We start from the raw sequence: 20,855 nt of genomic DNA on the forward strand, positions 1-20,855 counted from the left end.
ACAATATTATTTTTTTAATAGTGTCCAATTTTCAAAAGACATTTATTACTATAAGAATAATTTAGTAAACTACATATTGTATTATTAATTTCTTAATGAATATTACTTTTGCTAAAATAACACTTCTTTTGGACGCAAGGAATAATAGGCTAGCCATGATAATTTTCGTTTCCATAAATTTTGTTTGTTAAGATTTACGAGTGGCGAAGGATATAATCTAAAGTCACTAGAACAAGCAATCAATATATACCTTTTTCTATAAGGATCACCCGGTGTACACAGCAACTACGTATGAAACCTACACCTCAAAATCAGACCCAATCAATTCTTCAAATTCAGCTCACTATAACACCTTAATGTTCATTTTTATTTAAACATCTCAATCGAGATTGAAGCTTATTGATCACATGGATATTATTCAAAAAGTATATGTAGGTGTGAGATACTAACATATCAAATGACGTATGATTGTTCTTCTCGATTGAAATAGGTAGTTCAATTCTTCACTTAGAATCATACTTGAGAATTTCTTATTTCATTCGACTCAACAGTAAATCACATGTCTATTAAATAAATAATTCAATTACTGTAAAAATAAGATTGTTTTTTATTTTATTTAAATGGGTCATAAGAATGAAGATGTAAAGTTTAAGCTCTCTCTCTTTCAATTTACTTGTTCTATTTTAATTTGACATGAAATTTAAGAAATAAAAAATACTTTTGAATCTCATGATCTTAAATTTAAAAGAAAAAATTATACAAAATAGACCAAATTGTAGAACTATTTATTCAAATTGGACCCAACCCAAACTATTTAGAGAAAATTATTAAACTAGGCAAAATTATCAACTTATTTATGAAAAATAGCTATAGTTTCAAAAAATTATCAAAATGAGCAATATTTTGGTTGTATAGCAAATTATTTGTATCCTGATTTGACACCTCGGCAATTAAACTATTACCGTTAAAGAATGTTGCTAAAGATCATTGTTTGTGCTCCCTCTCTCTTGCCCTCTCCTCTCTCCTGTCTTCTCTCTCGCACTCTCTCTCTCTCTCTCTCTGTCCCCACCCTTTGCCTCTCCCCCCTCTCTCTTGCCCTCTCCTCTCTCTCGTCCTCTCTCCCCCCCCCCCCCCCTCTCCTATCTATACAAAGAAATACATTCAAATTTTTTATGTATCAATTGTATCAATAAATATATGTTAAAGTTTTGTATATTATTTTAATTGCATTTGAAAAATTATATTTTGTATTTTTTGTATCAATTCTATTTGTATTTATATGAATATAATATGCATTCATCTTTTTTATCAAATGTATTTGTATCCAATCAAAGAAAGGATGAATATAATTGTATTTATTGTATTTCGAATACAATTGATATAAAATAAATACAGAATACAATGCAAAATAAATACAAAATACAATACTCACTCCCCCTCTCTCAATCTCGCTCACCTCTCTCCTCCCTCTCTCAATCCCGCTCGCCTCTCTCCTCTTAATATGTATTTATTTTGATACAAATCTGTTTATTTTTGTATTTTTTTCTCCAAAATTAGTGAAAAATACACACTCTCCTCTCTTTTCTAGATCTTGCTTGCCTCTCTCCTCCTTTCTCCCCTAACATTTTGCTATTATCCATAATTAAGCAAGTTATAGCTATAGAGTCCTACTTAATGCTAAAATGTTGTTGTTATGATAATTTCTCAACTATTTACCCTTAATAGACTCATGACCAAAACTATTTACCTTCTTACCCCATTTTTGTCCTTTTAATTCCACGCATGACGTCATGCTGATGTCATCATCACTGCTATGAAATAATTCTCTATGATATACCATCAGTATATTGATACAATATCAGTATCATATAATATTGAACTTAATTCTCTGTGATACTGTGTCGGTATATTAATACTCTATCGGTATCATATAGGATTGAGCTTAAGAGAAAATTATTAAAATCGCAATCTCATTTATTAAACTCTAAATTAGTAAATATATAATTTTTTGTGCTACTTTTTTGTGCTACTTCATCGGTATATTGATACCATATATGTATCATATAAGATTGGATTTAATCCTCTGTAATACTCCATCAGTATATTGATTTCTTATCGATATCATGTAGGGTAGGCACTGATGTCAGTATGACGTTAGCGCGTGAATTTAAAAATAAATTTATGTCATTTTAAAATTTAAAAAAAGGTATGAAAGTAATGAGACATTTAAGGGTAAATACTTGGGAAAATTACACAAAATAGACCAATTATGAAACTATTTATCCAAATTGGATCCAACCCAAACTATTTAACCTTAATAGACTCATAGCCCAGACTATTTACTCATTTTCTCCCTTTCAATTTCGCTCATAACGTCATGCTGACGTCAGCATCACTGCTCCTCTTTGATACCATCAGAGTATGATATACTCTGATGGTATCAAACAGTTTCATTGAAGCACTGCTTCTTCGTTCTTGATACCATGAGAGTATATATATACTCTCATGGTATCAAACGTGTATTTACGCCAGTGCTTTTTTCCTTATTCCTCTTTGATACTATTATAGTATATTATACTGTGATGGTATTAAGCAATTTATCAAACAGTTTCTTCTTGATACCAGCAGAGTAAAATATACTCTGATGATATCAAATGCGAGAGATAGTTAAAAACAAGGGGTATGAAAGTAATGGGGTATCCAATAGTAAATAGTTTTTTTTTGGGGGTATAACAATAATTATCCCTAAATACTTTCTCTTTTTGGATTATAAATGCTATTTTCCCAATTTAAAATATGGCAAATATATCAGAATAAAATTTTATTATTTTAAATATGCAGTGTGAAAAACTAAAATTAGAAAATTATTAAAAGAAAAAAAGACGAATTAAAAAAAACGTAGAACAAAATAAATTGAAGGGGATGAGTAATCAGGATGGAGTGTCAAAATTAAGATGGAAAACAAATCAAAATCAAAAGAATTAGAAAGTGGAAAGAGAGCAGAGAAAAAACGTTCCCTCTGGTTCTTGAACTCGTCTAGAGCCCCTCCCCAGCAACGCCTGCGCGCGGGAGCAGTGAGAGTGAGTGTGTGTGAGAGAGAAAGAGAGAACTTTTTTTATTATTCAGGTCTGATTTTGCTGAAGGAAGGTACACACTGTTTGTTGGAATTTGGAACTGAATTTCAGGTTTAACATTTACCCCTCAATTTGATACTATATAATTGCATTCACTTTCTAACCTTTTATCCTAATTCCATACTTTGTATCTACTTCAATTTTTGTTCTATGATGAACTTGGTGGGTGATTTATATTTTATTTATTATAACTCTGGTATCAGAATTAGCTCTTCACTAATAACAAGAAGAAATGACCTAGTATTTTTTTCCGCTTGTGGGATTTGAACCTGAGATCCATGATTCTGACCATATTCATTTTTCTGAATGTTTCCGTCTTCAAGTACCAAAAGGTTGAAACTTGAAGACATTATTGCTATGCTGATGCGGTTAGAAGTATGAGGCCCAAACCATCAAATTTTTAGGTTACTTCTGGACATTTACTCATTGATTTTTCTTCTCCATGAAACTTCATAACAAACTGTAAACTGTTATGATCTTAGCACGAATTCAGTTTCATGCAGAAGACTGGGATTGATGGAGTGATTCTCTTTAACAATGAGCTAGGAGTAACACAAGTAATTGAAATATTAAGACAACAAAAGGAATATGATCTTTGCAATATCCTCATTTATAGCTTTGAAGCTCCCGTTGCATAAGAAAGAGAAAAGAAGGTGAGGGAATTGAAGGAAGAAGGACAATAAAAGGAAGGAGAGAAGAGAGAAAGAAAGAGGAGAAGATATCATCATATCAGATGTTTATTGTTGCTCTGTAGCCCCACCCAGAGAAATGACCTTGACCTAAAAGTCATAGCTGTGCCACAAATTATGTATATTGATTGTGTATAAGCATCTGCAAAAGCCAAGAGAAATTGCGAAGTTCATATTTCAAAATAACTTGTATTTTCTCGATAGTTGGCTTATAGCAGAGACCTTGTAGACTGAAATCCTCTTGTTTTTTCATGCCTTTTAGAAGTACCTTCTTACCCTTATCTTCTACCTGCATCTTTCAGTGTAAAGATTTAAAGGTCCTTCGATTATGAACCCTTTTCTTGTCCACCCCTAGCACCATACGACACAGATCATTCTTACATGATTTTCAAACTCCTTTTAAATCTGTCAACCGCAATGGTGTCCCATGGGAGAGTTATCAACAGATATAGTTCCATCAACTATGAATACTCTTAGGGGTCGTTTGGTTGGTGGGATGAGATAGACAAGGATATCCATGGATTAGCTATCCCACCTTCTATATGGGATAGCTAATCCCATCACTTTAGTGCAAAATGGTTCCCGGGATTAGTTAATACCCATAAGGCCATAACAAAAAGCGAGATAAAACAATCCTGCATTTTATATCAGAAATGTTATCCTTTATCCCACCAACCAAACTACATGGTATAACTTCTTAAATATCTCACTCAACTTCCATGGTTGTTCGATAGTCTAAAAAGCTATTTGTATTCTCGTGTCCATCTGTATAGTCAGAGGTTTCTTCTTGACCAATCTATTTGTGTTAGGTATTGCAGTACTAACCCAACATTAAGGCTAGTGACCTCATTCTTCATTTCTTTAATATCATTCCTTCTTGCACAGAGTCTCTCTTTTCTTTTATTTCAGCTTCAGTTCATTAAGTTGTGTTGTCTTGCTTCAATGACTTAAAATATAGGGATTTTTACATGGGTAAGCTACTTTCAAGGCTTAATTACTATTCTTTATGGTAGTTTTATTTAATAACAAAATATAACCACACTTTACCAATTATAGCAAATGTAAGAGATTAGGCTCCAATCTTCCCCATTATAGGCTCTAATCTTTCTTATTTTCTCTCTTTCTCAGCAAGCACACTCAAGCCGAGAAAAGCTCCATTAAAAAGCTCTGACTTCGAAGTGTTTTGCGAAATTGTTATTTATTTTTATTAGTGTTGTTAAAAATGGCTGGGAGTATCACTTGGAGTTTATATGTCAATTTTGGGGGAGTTTGGTGTAGATTTGTGCTGATTTTGTTAGAATTTAAGATTAAACCCGAAGAGAAAGAAGAACAATCTTGTTCTTTTCAGATCCTGATGTATGAATAAGTTATGTATTTTGTATTCCAGGTGTATGTCATTTGTATTTCCAATGTGTCACTGGACAGAAAGTGACATACACACGATATACAAAATACATGCAACAACATAATTGTATGCAAGGTTTATGTTTGACTGGATCCTATACAATAGAAAGTTGTATGCAAGTTGTCTAGAAAGTTGTATGCAAGTAGTCTGTAAGTTGTATGTTTTGACCGGATTGTCTCTCACTACTTTTTTGAAAAACAAATTATATTGCTAAACCGGGTAATCATTTACTCCCTCTGTTTCAATTTGTTTGTCTTACTTTCCTTTGTAGTCCGTTTAAAAAAGAATATCTCTTTTCTTTTTTGGCAACTCTTTAATTTCAACTTTCCACGTGACATGTTTAAGACAGATTAAAAGGCATTTTGGTACATTTCATGTATCTTTAGTTTAAGACACAAGATTCAAAAGTCTTCTGTATGTTCTTAAAATCCATGTCAAGTCAAAATCAAACAAACAAATTGAAACAAAAGGAGAAAATAATTTTGCAGACACAGGTAAGAACCTAGAAGATATCTGTCCTCACACTTGTAATAGGCCCTGTGAGCCCTTCTCAAGTCCCTCCTCCGAAGCCCAAATGCTGGAGTTTTGATCAATATTCTGGTAACCTTTTCAGTTGCTTTTCACCTCCCAATGAAGGCAATGTCATGGGAAATTCGTATCACCTTTCTGCTTTCTAGTGACTGAGAATATATAATTTTTTAAACAATATTAATATTTATTGTATTTATCCTATACATCATTTGATATGCATTTCCATTTAAAGTTTTGAGTAAGGAGTACGTTCGTGTGTGTAAAACTGGGAGCCTTGGAGTAACTGGTAAAGTTGCTGCCATGTGACCAGGAGGTCACGGGTTCAAGCCTTGGAAACAGCCTCTGGCAGAAATGCAAGGTAAGGCTGCGTACAATAGACCCTTGTGGTCGGGCCCTTCCCCGGACCCTGCTCATAGCAGGAGCTTTAGTGCACCGGGCTGCCCTTTTTATTATAAAATATTGAGTCACTGGTTACCTTGTTCCAGTTCATATGATGTTAAGGCCTCCTATTGTTCGTTTCCTTTCATAAGAGATGGCTAGATGACGTTTTGACCAAGAAGAAATAGATTGATTTGTCAATGTCAGTTCCCCAGTAAGATGAATATCAAAGTAATTGATATAGAAGGGCGGAAGAGGAAAATAAGTGGGGAAAGAGTTGCTGAACCAAATCAGAATCCCAAACAGGGTTTGCCGGACAATTTTTCTGAAAGAGACACTATCATTGAGGTTGGTGATGGGGAAGAGAAGCCATCTGTGGGGATGGAGTTTCAAACAGAAGAAGCAGCAAAGAATTTTTTTGACGCATATGCTAGGCGTGTGGGCTTTAGCATACATGTTGGTCAGTACAGCCGAGCTAAGCCTGATGGACCTATCATTAGTTGGGACTTTTCTTGTTCTAGAGAAATTCTCAGAAGGAAGAATATAGAGAGTTGCAATGCTCTGCTTCGCATAGAGAGGAAGTGTTCAGATGGTTGGGTTGTTACTAAATTCGTTGAGGATCACAATCATTCAATGAATCCCGGCAAGGTGCATCGCCTCCGACCTCGTAAATACTTTGCTGGTGCTTCCAAGACTGTTGGAGAGATACCAGGAGCTCCAACTGATATTACGGTTCCACCAGTTGTGGTTCCGATGGACGGGAATCATGTATTTGTCAGTTCTAATGAAGGTGTTAAGGATGCTTTTCCTGTGGAGTCAAATCGTATGACCAAGAACTTTAGCCCTGTCATACCAATAATGTTTGTTCAGCCTTGCAGCCGAAAGAGAACTCTTGGAAGAGATGCCCATAATCTTCTTGACTATTTCAAAAAAATGCAAGCGGAAAATCCTGGTTTCTACTATGCTATTCAACTTGATGATGAAAACCGCATGACAAATGCTTTTTGGGCTGATGCAAGATCAAGGATAGCTTATAGTCACTTTGGCGATGCTGTTACTTTTGATACAATGTATAGACCAAATCAATTCCAGGTTCCTTTTGCTTCATTCACTGGAGTAAATCATCATGGGCAAATGGTTTTGTTTGGCTGTGGATTACTCTTAGATGAGTCCGAGTCTTCCTTTACTTGGCTTTTCCGGACCTGGCTATCTTCAATGAATAACCGCCCTCCAGTTTCTATTACAACCGACCAGGATCGAGCTATTAAGGCAGCAGTCAACCTAGTATTACCGAGTACTCGTCATTGCATCTGTAAGTGGCATATCTTACGAGAAGGGCAGGAAAGATTGGCTCATGTATATATGGCTCATCCTTCCTTTTATGGGGAGCTATATAGCTGCATTGACTATTCTGAGACAATTGAGGATTTTGAATCATCTTGGGCCTCTGTACTTGATAAATATGATCTGGGAAAAAATGAGTGGCTTCAAGCTGTATATAATGCTCGCGACCAGTGGGCTCCAGTATATTTTCGAGATACTTTCTTTGCTGCACTTCCCTCAAACCAGGGTGTAACCTCCTTTTTTGATGGATATGTGAATCAGCAGACAACTCTACCAATGTTCTTTAAGCAGTATGAAAGAGCTTTAGAAAGCTCACTTGAAAGGGAAATTGCATCTGATTTTGATACAAATTGCACCACACCAGTGCTAAGGACCCCATCTCCAATGGAACAGCAAGCAGCTAATCTCTTCACCAAAAAAGTTTTTGCAAAGTTTCAAGAGGAACTAGTTGAAACTTTTGCCCATACTGCCAATAAGATTGATGGTGATGAGACTCTAAGCAAATTTAGGGTTGCAAAATATGAACAGGATGACAAGGCTTACATTGTTATGTTGAATCTTGCCCAGATGAAAGCAAGTTGCAGCTGTCAGATGTTTGAGTATTCGGGCATCTTATGTAGGCACATTTTAACCGTTTTCACAGTGACTAATGTTCTCACAGTTCCATCCCTCTATATACTTAAGAGGTGGACAAGGAATGCAAAAGTTGGACAAGGATCGAATGAAGAAGACATTGTTAAACAAGGAATTAATTCGCTCACTTCACGTTTCAACCACCTATGTCTGGAAGCTTTAAGATATGCAAAAGAAGGGGCAGTTTCTGCGGAGACCTATGATGCAGCGGTTAGTGCTCTGAGAGACGGGCTGAGGAAGATTTCTATTGTTGCGAAAAATGTTGCCAGACCTCTTAGCTCACAGGGAAGTGGAAGTATTCAGGATGAGAGCATAAAAAGAACTCCAGCTACTTCTGATACTGCACCATCTTTATGGCCTTGGCAAGATACAATGCCTCATCATTTTAACCTTAATGATGGTGGTTTAAATGCTGGTGACTTAAATCAGCCCACTATGACACCTGTGGCTATAAATCATGATGGTGGCCTTGCTGATAATGTGGTATGAAACAAAAACTTGCCTCTTTATAGTACAAGAAAATACATGAATTCACCAAGGAGATGAATGTTTTCTCTCCTTCACGTATTTTGTTTCGTGTAGGTTGTTTATACTTGCTTTAAGTCTATGACATGGGTGATTGAAAACAAGAGTCCAGCAAGTAAAGTGGCTGTCATCAATTTGAAGGTGTGTATACCTGTTTTGAAAAAGATTCTCCTCTGAGTCATTCTCTGGCTGTATACAGATAAACAGTTGAATTGATTTTTCTTCCTTCCTTGACAAATAAATTTGATGAGATAATAATTTCCTTTGTGAATTTTTTTTGGACTTATTTGACACGATTTTCAGTTGCAAGATTATGGAAAGAACCCAGCAGGGGAAACAGAAGTTCAATTTAGACTTACAAGAGTCACTCTGGAGCCAATGCTGAAATCCATGGCTTACATAAGTCAACAGCTTTCCCTGCCGGCAAATAGAGTAGCTGTTATCAATTTAAAGGTTTGCATCATGAACTTCAAGATTTATTTCCTATTTCAGATCTCATTAAATGAGAAGTTGAATGATTACTTTCTGCTTCACATAATCTTAGTTATATAGCTTCAAGTTTGTCAGAGTTGGAGCAAAGCAAGTTCATTCAATATGCACATTCTCATTAGTTACACTGGGAGGCATTCCAAAGACACTCTTAATATTAACATTAGTATATCAAATGAGCTTTATTAAGCTTTATATGCTTTTTTATTCCTGTAAATTTAATTCCTTGAGCCAACTTGTGTAACTCTTAAATTTACTGTAATTGCTTCCAGAAGCTTTGCTGTTCTGGATTTTCTTCTCTTGTCGATGGATGATACCATTTTTCTATCAAGGGAAAGAGTGTTTCGTTCTTTTGATGTTTTGACGATTCTATCACCTGGCACCTGCCTATTCAACATACAATTGAATATACCAAAATTATCACATGAAAGAAATGGCCTCTGTCCCTTCCCTCTTCTTCCCTTTCATTTTCTGGGTAGAGTTTTTGTGGCGTATAATCATCTCTTAATATTCAGGTGGAAAGCACCGATAGCTTGGCCATGTATGTTGATGAAACACTCTGCTGGGCTCTGCTATTTAGCTCCTGATATGACTCTCCAAAGTAACATTCATGACAGCTGAAAATATAAAGAGAGAATAGATCCTTGTGAAATATTAATTAGAAAAGTTGATCATCTTGATTGTCCACCAGCCTTGAATCTCATTTCACCTTGTAGATTGAGAGGATAAATGTCAGTTGAATGCAATTATGTACTGTCCTTTAAGCTGCGAACTGATAGTTTTTGTGCTTTTCCGTCACAGCTTCAAGATACTAAGACACCTTCCGGAGAGACTGAAGTGAAATTTCAAGTTTCAAGGGATACTCTAGGATCAATGTTGAGATCGATTGCTTACATTCGTGAACAACTTTGAGTAGGTGAATACTGCTTCTCTTGTTATTCTTTTCATAAGAAGTAGAAGCGTCAAATGATTTATTTGAGATATGAAAGAGCAATCAATTGAAATAAATTGCAAGTGTCACTTCAATAGTGTTATATATTTTGTGTTGATATATATCTTGCATACATCAACCTTTAATGATTCTATACCTCTGGTTTAAATAAGCTTGCTCCGTTCTGATGTTTTTCTAAAGATGTAGTCTCTGTAGCAGAGTTGGAAAAAGTACATAGGATCCATGCGAGTCAAACAAGAATAAGTAATGCACATTGGATCTGAGTCACTCTGATGAATCAGCAGCATTCTTTTGAGAAATAAGGTTGAGATCTTTACGAAGTTAATAAATTTAATTATTTGATGGGAAGAACCTCGCATAAAAGCTGTAAACAAGAAGAGCAGAGCAATTTGTACAAAAACATGATCCTTTGCAAAGGGCATTCAATCATCAATACAGGAATACTATACGTGCTCCAAAAGTGTCAAGAAAATAAAAGAGTTCACACTACCTTATCCAAAAATGAAAGAGTTCATACTAATACAGAAGTCTTTTCGTTTCTTTCTCTATGGTTTAAATAAGTGTCAGAGGAACTGTTCCCTTTCTCTTCTCCATATTTTAACATCCACTTAGCATATCTCTAATCCATTATCTGAACATATTCCACACTACACACTAATATGCAATGGGAAAGTGAAGCAACAATTAATTGACTCTCAAAGCAATCTACCATGAATAACAGATGCATCACAAAGTAAAAGACAAAAAAAAAATTGACTCTTAAAGCAACAATTAAACCTTTGAAGATAACTAATGTCCAAGTCAAAGGCAAATATGTCATAGTTCCTATCAAAAAATGCTTGTGCGGCTCGGAAAAAAAAACATAAGAGATACAGTTTCTTTTAAGTTAACATCTTAGTTGACTTCAGCATCCTAATATTACAATTAGCTGTAGTTATAATTTGTTATATAATTTCAAATAAGGAATTTTTTATATAAAGTAGAATCTTAATCAATTTTATAATGCAAGTATTGAGACTTCTTGCATGGTTCAAATAAGGAAAGATTTTATAACCAAAATTTTAGTTGATTTCTAAGTCCTAAATATTAGAAAAATAATGAACTTACAATCATTAAATATTATGAGAATAATTAAATGACTATTTTATCTAGTGTGAAACTAATTTATAAAGGATAAAAAAGGCGAACAATATTTCACTAAGGACCTTCGTGCTTTTAATATAATATAGATAGATAGATAGATAGATATCTTCTAATCTTTATCACCAAATCTCAATTTATAATCTTTGCTTTTATTTCTTCACTCCACATATTCAATTTTGTGTGGTGCATCTGTTATTCTAGTAATGACTCTAACTTCTTGCGGAACTTTTTATTTACCTGGTGGAGTTATCATCTTAATTTTCTGCAGAACTCTTTGTTCGACAAAGAGAAAGAAAGTGCAAAAGACTGAAGTTTGGCTTCTTCGGGCAAATATATGTTCGTCCTTTTATCCTTTCCTTTTTTGGGGGCAAAGCAAAAGGATGACAGGAACATCTGTCACCTCAGCAACATGATTTACCTATCCTTTGATAGAATCAGGTCTATGGTAAGTCAGAGAAGAAAACCATTCAAAAGACCAAATTGGAGATATTGGAAGATTGCTCAACTTCTTTTCCCTATATCTCTTTATTAGTTGATGATCATTTTGCTGTATTTTTGCTCCAGACTACTGAATTGTTGGCTGTGTTGATCATCATCATATAAGGTGGTGTTATTGATGTATGAAAATAATGAGTCTTTTGCCGCATATTATGTAGGAACTCCTTGTAAATTGCTTCTGGAGCAGAGAGAACACATATTCACAGCTGTAGTTATCTCTAGCAACCAGCCAGCCACTCAGTTTGCTCTATTTTTGGTTAGCACTTATTCTAACTATTTCTATGTAGTTGACCCAACTTACCATGTAATTGTATGCGGGAGAATTAGTTGTACATGTCTGTAAGGAGGACCCAGCAAAGAATGTAATCCATCTTAGACTAGCTGTAGTTGCTGTTTCATTGATAGTTTACTATCATTTTTTCTTTAATTTAAGGTAGGTATAAGTGTGTAAATCTATTATTTGTATTCCTTTGTAAGCTGCCTGTATTAATACTACTCCACGGTCCCAGTGTGAGGAATATATCTCTTCTTGTCATTATTTTTTTCCTTCTTATCTTCGTTCTATAATGTTTTGTCGAAGACGAAAGAGGCTGAAATACATAAAATAAGCTGGTCGAGGTTGAATTTCAGTTTTTAGTGGCCTTCTGTGCTGCGGCTTAGTGCACTTATGATATGTAAGACACTTAAGTTTCTACCTTGTTTACCTACCTTAATGTAAATTGTAGGATCTGTTTGATTTGATCTTGTTCTGTTATATAAGTGTAAGCTGGCTTTGGGCTGGATTTTCAGTGTCCTGGGCAGTGCCATAGGGGAAGGGGAAATGTAAGAGAGGATTATAAGGTGGGTAATTGTATCTTCACCAAGAAGGTGAAAGTTCATGTCATTAAGCTTCTTTGAGAAGTGGCAACTATTTTTTATATCTTTTATTGTTGTTTGGGCTATAAGATAAAAGTCTCATGTTTCAAAGTGACATGGAAGATCTAATTGTTATATATAACTAAAGAACAATTAGCCTAAATAATCGTCCACTAAATCACTTAAATTAAAAATAGTTGGTGGATGTATAATATAAGCATAATTCATGTTCTTAATTTATTAAGTTCATAAAGTATGCTTCAATTTAATTTTCTCTAGATGATGTTTTTTTAATACAATTAAAAATTGATACCATAGATTGCATTATACTAATTGTTTTAATCAAAATTGGTAATAAAAACAAAACTAGATTGGTTAAATGATTAAATAAGCCAAGATTGTTACTGAAAACATTTATCATTATCCAATTTAAAAGCAAATACGTGCTTTTATATGATGCACCAAATATATAATGACAAACACAACAATCTGCATTGTATTGCTTGTTTATAGGTGTGGGGCCGTTGTACTTTGATTATCTTATTTATTTATAGTAGTTAATGCCTCTTTCTTACGTACTATTCTACCATAACTTTCTCACTTTTGCTATTCCTTGTTTTTATCTTGTTTTCGATATGTTTGTCCCTATCTGACCTTTTATCTTGTTTTCCTCTCTTAAGCCAAGGGTCTTTCGGAAACAGTCGCCCTACCTTTCAAGGTGGGGGTTAGGTCTGCGTACACTCTACCCTCCTCAGACCCCACATGGTGGAATTATAATGAGTTTGTTGTTGTTGTTATTGTACACACAACAATCTAGTGCTTATTGTGCAACATAATATCTGTATAACTTGTTTGTAAATTAGACGATCCTATAAAGCTACAGATCGCAAATACTCATTGGTTAGAAAAAGAAAAAAGAATTTACACATAAAAATTTGGTGAACTTAAAAGAAATTGCATTGAGAAGTAATTCAAATGGAACTTTTGACTCAATTTTTCTAAAGATATAGATTTTAACTCGTCACTTCTCAAATGTTAGAATACTTGAATTGATTTATGGTTTGTTTAGTCATCTTGTGAATCATTAAAAAAAAATTCAATATTATCTTTTGTATTCATAAATTCCGTCACTCCGATCACTTCTTACTTAATGATTAGGTCTGAAATTTACAATGTAACTTAAAATAAAATTTGTTTTAAGTCAATCTTCTCCATCTTTATTGACTCGGAGCTGTTGACTTTTTGTTCTATTTTTATAAGAAAGATTCTCTTCATTTTATCATGAATAGACTACCTTAGACATACATCTATACCATATGTACTAATTCTATCTATACTTTTAAATAATTATGTATCTTACCACTAATTAAGAGTTTTCTATCATATATTGAGAAAGATACATTTAGATACATGTATTTTTTCTACCAGATACACTAAAAATAGGAAGAGAAGCGAACGAGATATTCATGTATCACAAATACATGCGAATCACACTAGATACACACTATATACATGTATCTGTATGTATCTGATTTAATTCGCATATATCAAGGGTACCAGATACATAGGAGAGTAGCGAGCTAGATGGGAGGGAGATGAGCGAGATTTGTTTATGTATTTCAGATACATGCGAGTCCATTTAGATACACTATATCTAAAACAATTTACATTCGATGATCTCATTTATCCCGAGATACATATATCTGGACACACCAAAATCTGATAAGATTCATAATATTACAGATAAAGTGTATATAAGTAATTAACTCCTAAACTAGTGAGATTTCTGTAAGTTTCCTATTTATTAGGGAAAACTACATAAATTGGACCCATTAGACAAAATACTTACCCAAATTGGACCCAACCCAAATATACTCTGATGTACTTTGATGGTATCAAGCAGTAATTTAGTAGTTTTTTTCACTAATACACTGCCTGTTATAAATATACTCTAATAGCATCAAGGAGTAACTCAATAGTGTTCTCTTATATACTCTGATAATATCAAACAATAAATATGAATTAACAGTTAAAAACAGAGGGGCATTAAAGTAAAAAGATAGCTACTTGTAAATAGTTATTTTCCTTTTTGGAGTACGTTCTTTTTTCCATTTATTATGGGGAAACTTATATAAATATACTATATTAAGAAAATATTTACCATTTATAGCAATAATATTTTTTTTCACTTGACACTTATAATACAATTTTAATACATATTAGCGAGAATAATTTATAAAACTCATATAATACAAGTTTTATTCATGAATAATATATTTATCACACACTTTAATACACTTATAATAAATTTTGTCAATTTCTTACCAAACAAGTATAATATATTTTAAAACACTTATAACACATTTATATTGCATGCATAATTCACTTTTAATACATGAAATATATATCATAATATTGCTATAGATGATGATAAATAAAAAATATCTTTAAAATCAATAATTATTTATTAAAAAGTTTATCCATTTATTATGGTTTAGTCAGGACTAGGAGTGTACATGGACTGGGTTGGTTCGGATTTTTTAAAACCAAACCAAACCATTTGTGTCGGGTTATTAAATCTATAAACCAAACCAAACCAATAAAAGTCGGGTTTTTCGATATCAATTTTTCTCGAATTTTTCGGGTTTTTTCGGGTTTTTCATAGTATTTAATAAAAAGCACAGAGCAGTGCTTCTTAAAAAGAGTTCTAGTACAAATATCAACACATAAGATGGACGCAGAACACTGTTTGAAGTTTTAACTTTATAATAGGGAAACTTACATAAATATACAATATTAAGAAAATAATTACCATCTATAGCAATAAAAAAAAAATTCACTGAATATTTATAATACAATTTTAATACATATTGCAGAGAACTATTTATAAAACATATATAATACAAGTTTTATAGATGGATAATACATTTATCATATATTTTAATAGACTTATAATACATTATGTTAGTTTCTTACTACACAAACATAATATATATTTTAAGATACTTATAATACATTTATATTGTATGCATAATTCACTTTTAATACAAGTGTAGATTTATCATAGTATTGCTATATATTGCTATAAATGGTAATAAATAAAAAATATCACTAAAATCAGTAATTATTTTTTAAAAAGCACTCAATCAAGTAATTTTTCTTTTATAATATAACTTTATAAAATGGACTTTTTTTTGTATATTATTTAGATGAGCTTCTCAAGTCCAAATATAAATGTAAGAAAGAAAACAAAAATTATGATTTTTTTTTAAAAATATTTATAAATTACATTTTAATAAATATTTTTATGTATAACATAATTTAAAAGTAGTATATCTATAATCGGGTCGGTTTGGGTTCGGTTTGACTTTTTTTAGTTAAAACCAAACAAACCCTATAATGGTCAGTTTTTTTTTCCAAACACCAAACCAAGTCAAACCAAACTACTAGTCGGTTTTTTTTTCCGGTTTGATTCGATTTGTCAGTTTGGTGCGGTTTATCGGTTTGTCCTGTACAGCCCTAGTCAGGACCAACACTTTTGATATTCTATGGCCCATCTCAGTCAAAGTTCATTTTCGTATAGTCTGGCCCACCGGACCCATGGGCTCAATATTTTGGGCCTTATAGAGAGCAATATCGCCAACGGCTACTTGTTTTAAACTCTCTTCAACGGCTATTTTTATTGGAGCAGTTTTATGTTTCTCTGTTTCACTTCTCACATCACTCTCTGTCGTTTTTGTTTTTTTTTATTTTGTCAAAATCCCTCATTGACCTCGTCGGAGAAGGACACTCAGTTACTCCAATTCCGGAGTTTCTTCATCGTTGAAACCACTTTATATATACGCTGCATTCAGAATTGTAAGTTCCCTCTTTTGTTTCCACAATTTATTTCAACATAATGCAAATCCCTTTTTTATCGAATGTGATTTATTAATGAATAGAATACAAGTATTGAATTGGCTTCTTACTTGTTCATAGGGTTTTTACTGCACTTTACATGCCGATCTGCATTTCTGTTGCTACTGGTTTTTTCTTAATATTTCAAAATATATAGTATATGAATAAAGAGATCAGGGGTGGATCTAGAGGGTCGGGACCTGAATTCCCTCGTCAAAAAATTACCTTGTATATATAAGGTAATTTTTTTAATATATATATATATATATATATATATATATATATATATTAGGGTTGAGCCAGTGGTTGTTAGGGTGTTCAAAATTTATAGTGTATCTTAAAATAACAGCTAAATATGCTCCATGTCTAGTAAGTAGCTTAGTTGGTTGACCACACGGACCTCGTAATCTCCTCTCCCATTTTATTTTTTTTAAAAAGCTAATTTTGGGGCATTTCTTAATTCATGTATAACTTTTCTGTTGCAACGTCATTAGTATGCGTGATCCTCCGGCATATCAACTGCTTCTTTTGGTTGTTGTTGCTTAGTATATTTTGGTTATTAACACCTTAATATCTATATAAGATGTATTTGGTATTTTCACTCTACTTAATTTTTGTGAGCAAGCAGTATCCATATGCATGATCTGTAGATATATCTGTTCATGTTATAGTATATATTGATTACAATTTTTTCACTAGGATCAAGTTGCCTCAGTTAAAGAGCAGTAATGTCTACTGTTCAAAGAAGGCAGCACCCTGTAGATGTTTCCAAGGAAAATGGAGGTGCTAGACTACAGCAACAACAAATCCCAGATGTAATGCAGTCAAGGGGTGTTAAGATGTCCTCGAGGACCGACTCCCCTATAGTGACAGGTGCTGCTAGGATTATCCCATCTAGATATAGGCAAACTCCTCAATCTTTACTCCGTTCTAGTTCAACGAGTAATCCTGGATATACATCGGTCAGTGCTGCTACTAAACTGTTGCAGGAGGTTACTGGTACTCCAATAAATCCTTGCGCAGTCTCCAGTGGTGATGGAGCAATTGTCCATAAAAAGCTCTCAAGAGTTTCAGCAAGCAATGCTGTAGATGGCTGTGCTGCTGCTGCTTCTGAGAGCACTTCATGCCCGAATTCTCCGGTCTGCACTCAGAGAAAGCAGCAGCAAATTAAAGTTCCCAAGGAAAATGGAGGCACCAGGGCACATCAGCAACAACTTGCAGATGCTTTGCAGTCAAAAAGTAGCAAGATCTCGTCAAGACTTGACACACCTACCATGACTGGTGCTTCGAGAGTTGTCCCATCTAGATATAAGTTCACTCCTCAGTCTTTACACCGTCACTGTCCAACCAATAATCCTGGAGCAGCAGTAAGTGCCGCTGATAAACTATTTCGGGAGGTTACTGCTACACCTATAAATCCTTGTGCGGTGTCTCAGGATGATGGAGCATTAATCTCCAGAAAGCTTTCAAAAGTTTCCACTAGTCCTTATGTGGATTCTTGTGCCACTGGTACTGCTACTAATAAGGGAAGTTCATGCCCGAGTTCTCCACTTTGCATCCAAAACAATAAGACGCGGACGTTATCAGCAATGAGGTCTTCTATGTCTGAGATTGATAGATGTCTTACGGAAAGAAATAGAGACAACAACAGTAGTTCAATTGATGATTGCAGTTCTTATAAATCTGCATCCTCTACTTGCGCTCGTTCACTGCATTTGCCAACAGCCAGCAACGAAAATTCCTCCTCTTGGCTATCTCTTAAACAAAATGACATGTCTGCTTCCATCCCTTCTAGATCATCTTTCAAAATGGGGAGCATTTGCTTGCCTCCACATCCAACGTCCAATAAATTGGGACCAGATGCAAGGAAAGGAAAGAAGGGTTTCAGTGATCAGGGAGATGTGCATTCATTGAAGTTGCTCTACAGCCATTACCTTCAATGGCGATTTGCAAATGCCAAAGCAGAGGCCTCCATGCACTCCCAAAGAGAGGAAAGCCAGAGCAAACTTTATTCCTTTGCACACCAGTTGTCAGATTTACGCAAATCTGTTAACCAGAAACGCACTGAACTTGGGTTTTTGCGAAGGATCAAAACTTTATCCACTATTCTTGAATCACAATCATCATGTCTTGAGGAATGGGCTAAACTGTATGAGGATTACTCAACTTCTCTGTCAGGGACAACTGATGCCTTGCGCAATTGCTCTCTGAGACTTCCTGTTGGCGCGGAAGTTCATGTTGATATAAGAGAGTTAGGAGATGCTCTTAGTTCATCTACAAAGGTGATGGAAATGATCGGTTTGCAAATTCAGAACTTTATGCAAAAGGCAGAAGAAACAGAAAGTTTAATTTCTGAACTAGCTAGGGTGAGTGGTGGAGAGAAAGCTCTTGTCGAGGAATGTGGGGATTTATTATTGAAGACATATATCTCACAGGTGACAGAATGGAGTTTAAGGGGACAGATGATTCAAATGCATCAGAACAACCTTTATCAAGTTCAGGAAGAATGAAGGTTCTAGTCACTGTTGTGAAAAACTATTCCGGGAATTCTTTAAGAGGGGTGTTTGTCAGCTAATGGGCTTTCCTTTGGAATCTTAAGAGACTTATCATTTGCAACGGCGGGAATGTCATGTGCATATTTGAGAATATCTACAATATCAATTTTTTCCATGAGTTTCGTTTTGTGTAACAGGTAAGAATCTTTGTCAACATTGTAATAAAGTTGTGCCTTTGGGTCTACACCTCGCTGTAAATTTGTTGCAACTCACGAGTTGGTTCTTCTCAAATGAACATATACTCGATGATCCATTGTTGTCTCCCTGCAAATTTTGTCTACGATGTTAGGTGATAACTACTAACTAGCTATAGCCTTTATAGGTTAGAAATGATATGAGCAGAACTGTTAGAAATTTTTGAAAGAAAACTTTCAAACTAAAAAGAACACCATACCTATTCTGAAGGGCAAAGCTCCCACATACTTTTTCTTTGTTCTCCAGTCCTAAAGGGGTCGAGAATGGACAAGGAGGGGAGAGATTTTCTATGGCTAGGGAACATAGAAGAAGAACATATAATCTGGTGAAATGAAAGATCAGTGGATTTCTATGTCAACTTCATGTTCATATGAAGTGGTCATCTAGAAGTTCATTAAGGAGTTGTGAAGTATATTCTAAGGGGTTGTTTGTGGTTGGCGGAATAATGCGAGATTATTTTATTCCGCATTTCTAGTCTCGGAAATCATTTTGTATTAAAATGGTGATATTAGCTATTTCATATGTAATCACCATCTCTTCGTTTCACATTCTACCTCCTTATTCTTGTAATTTATGTAACATTTGGGCCATTCATTTATCCAATTTACTACCCATAATCTTCCTATTCATTGTAAGAAAAAATTCTCCACTTTAAATAGTGATGGATTTGTGTACAAGAAATAAAAAAGAAAAAAGAGCGTAAGAAAAGATGAGAAGTTTATATTGTATTTATATTGAGGTTAATGTAGTGAAAGAGGAGTTGGGACAAAGAAATTATTCCAACTCTTCAACTATATTCACTATACAAAAGAGAATAATTATATGTTGAAGGAAGGTGTTCTTGTGGTGGAGCTTTAAACTCTTCAATTAATCCGGAGTTGTTTGAGTCACACGACGTTGTTGGGCTGTTGTATCCTGAAGAGGACAAGTCAAGAGTATTACTGCTGGATTGGTGTAGATTATGCCGCAGTGAGCTTGAATCTCCTTAAATTAAGCGAGATATCCGTGTCTCAACCTGAATATATTTTTATTCATTTTTGTTATTTTATTTTTCAACTGTAATTTATTATATTTGTGGTATATTACACCAACAGAATCAAACTCTTACAAATGATCATTCATCAATTTGAAATTTATCATTTTTTCCGAATTCTTAAATTGTTATACAAACACATCTTTTTAATGTTATTAGTGCTATTTTTAAAAAAATATTTAAAATGATACAAGAGACACATACACTAATTATGAAGACATTTAGAAATATTAATGAACTTTTTTGTTCTTCATAAAATGATTGTATAATAGATGAAATTGTCATTTAGAGCATGTTTGGAAAGCCATAATATAATTGAGATTTAGTATAATTGGGTGTAATTACACTCTTGGGCATGTGTTGATAGATCAAATAATTACTTGATAAGAGAGGAATTGAATGTAATTGAATGAGAGTTATTACACTCTTCAATTCCCATGGGAGGGTTATGAATTGGTGTAATTACATGGCAGCTCTATGCAAAAAGAGATCGTAGCACTAAAATGTTCAATCGGTCAGAGCACCGCCCTATCGTGGAAGTTGCGGGTTCGAGCCGATCTCGAGGCTTACTAGACGGAATTCGATCAAAAATGAAAACT

The 20,855-nt window shown here is 34.1% G+C and overlaps 2 protein-coding genes across 9 annotated transcripts; both read left to right on the forward strand.

The window, feature by feature from the left end:
• Window positions 1-2,937: 2,937 nt before the first annotated feature.
• Window positions 2,938-12,241, forward strand: LOC129886369 (protein FAR1-RELATED SEQUENCE 3-like). Of its 8 annotated transcripts, none has more exons than XR_008766209.1 (7): window positions 2,938-3,185; window positions 3,458-8,597; window positions 8,697-8,780; window positions 8,943-9,092; window positions 9,930-10,044; window positions 11,492-11,668; window positions 11,880-12,241. XR_008766209.1 is itself a non-coding variant. In XM_055961023.1 (5 exons), exons 1-4 carry the CDS (start codon window positions 6,357-6,359, stop codon window positions 10,038-10,040), a joined length of 2,586 nt encoding a protein of 861 aa, XP_055816998.1. In that variant the 5' UTR covers window positions 3,198-6,356; the 3' UTR covers window positions 10,041-10,044; window positions 11,880-12,241. The 8 variants fall into 8 exon arrangements, 1 of the variants encoding a protein (XP_055816998.1); XR_008766211.1 differs by having other exon boundaries at window positions 5,717-8,597; XR_008766208.1 differs by having other exon boundaries at window positions 6,245-8,597.
• A 4,028-nt stretch (window positions 12,242-16,269) lies between these two features.
• Window positions 16,270-19,816, forward strand: LOC129886371 (protein ENDOSPERM DEFECTIVE 1-like). Its single transcript, XM_055961024.1, has 2 exons — window positions 16,270-16,434; window positions 17,173-19,816. Exon 2 carries the CDS (start codon window positions 17,202-17,204, stop codon window positions 18,981-18,983), a length of 1,782 nt encoding a protein of 593 aa, XP_055816999.1. The 5' UTR covers window positions 16,270-16,434; window positions 17,173-17,201; the 3' UTR covers window positions 18,984-19,816.
• The last annotated feature ends 1,039 nt before the right edge of the window (window positions 19,817-20,855 follow it).

The sequence above is a fragment of the Solanum dulcamara genome, chromosome 4, assembly GCF_947179165.1.
Source record: "Solanum dulcamara chromosome 4, daSolDulc1.2, whole genome shotgun sequence".
NCBI classification, from domain to species: domain Eukaryota; kingdom Viridiplantae; phylum Streptophyta; class Magnoliopsida; order Solanales; family Solanaceae; genus Solanum; species Solanum dulcamara.

Coding starts and splice junctions, on each gene's coding strand:
- LOC129886369 (XM_055961023.1), top strand. CDS start 6,357: ATGAATATCAAAGTAATTGATATAGAAGGGCGGAAGAGGAAAATAAGT. Junction 8,598..8,696: donor GTGGCCTTGCTGATAATGTG/GTATGAAACAAA, acceptor TGTTTCGTGTAG/GTTGTTTATACTTGCTTTAA. Junction 9,093..9,929: donor TAGCTGTTATCAATTTAAAG/GTTTGCATCATG, acceptor TTTCCGTCACAG/CTTCAAGATACTAAGACACC.
- LOC129886371 (XM_055961024.1), top strand. CDS start 17,202: ATGTCTACTGTTCAAAGAAGGCAGCACCCTGTAGATGTTTCCAAGGAA.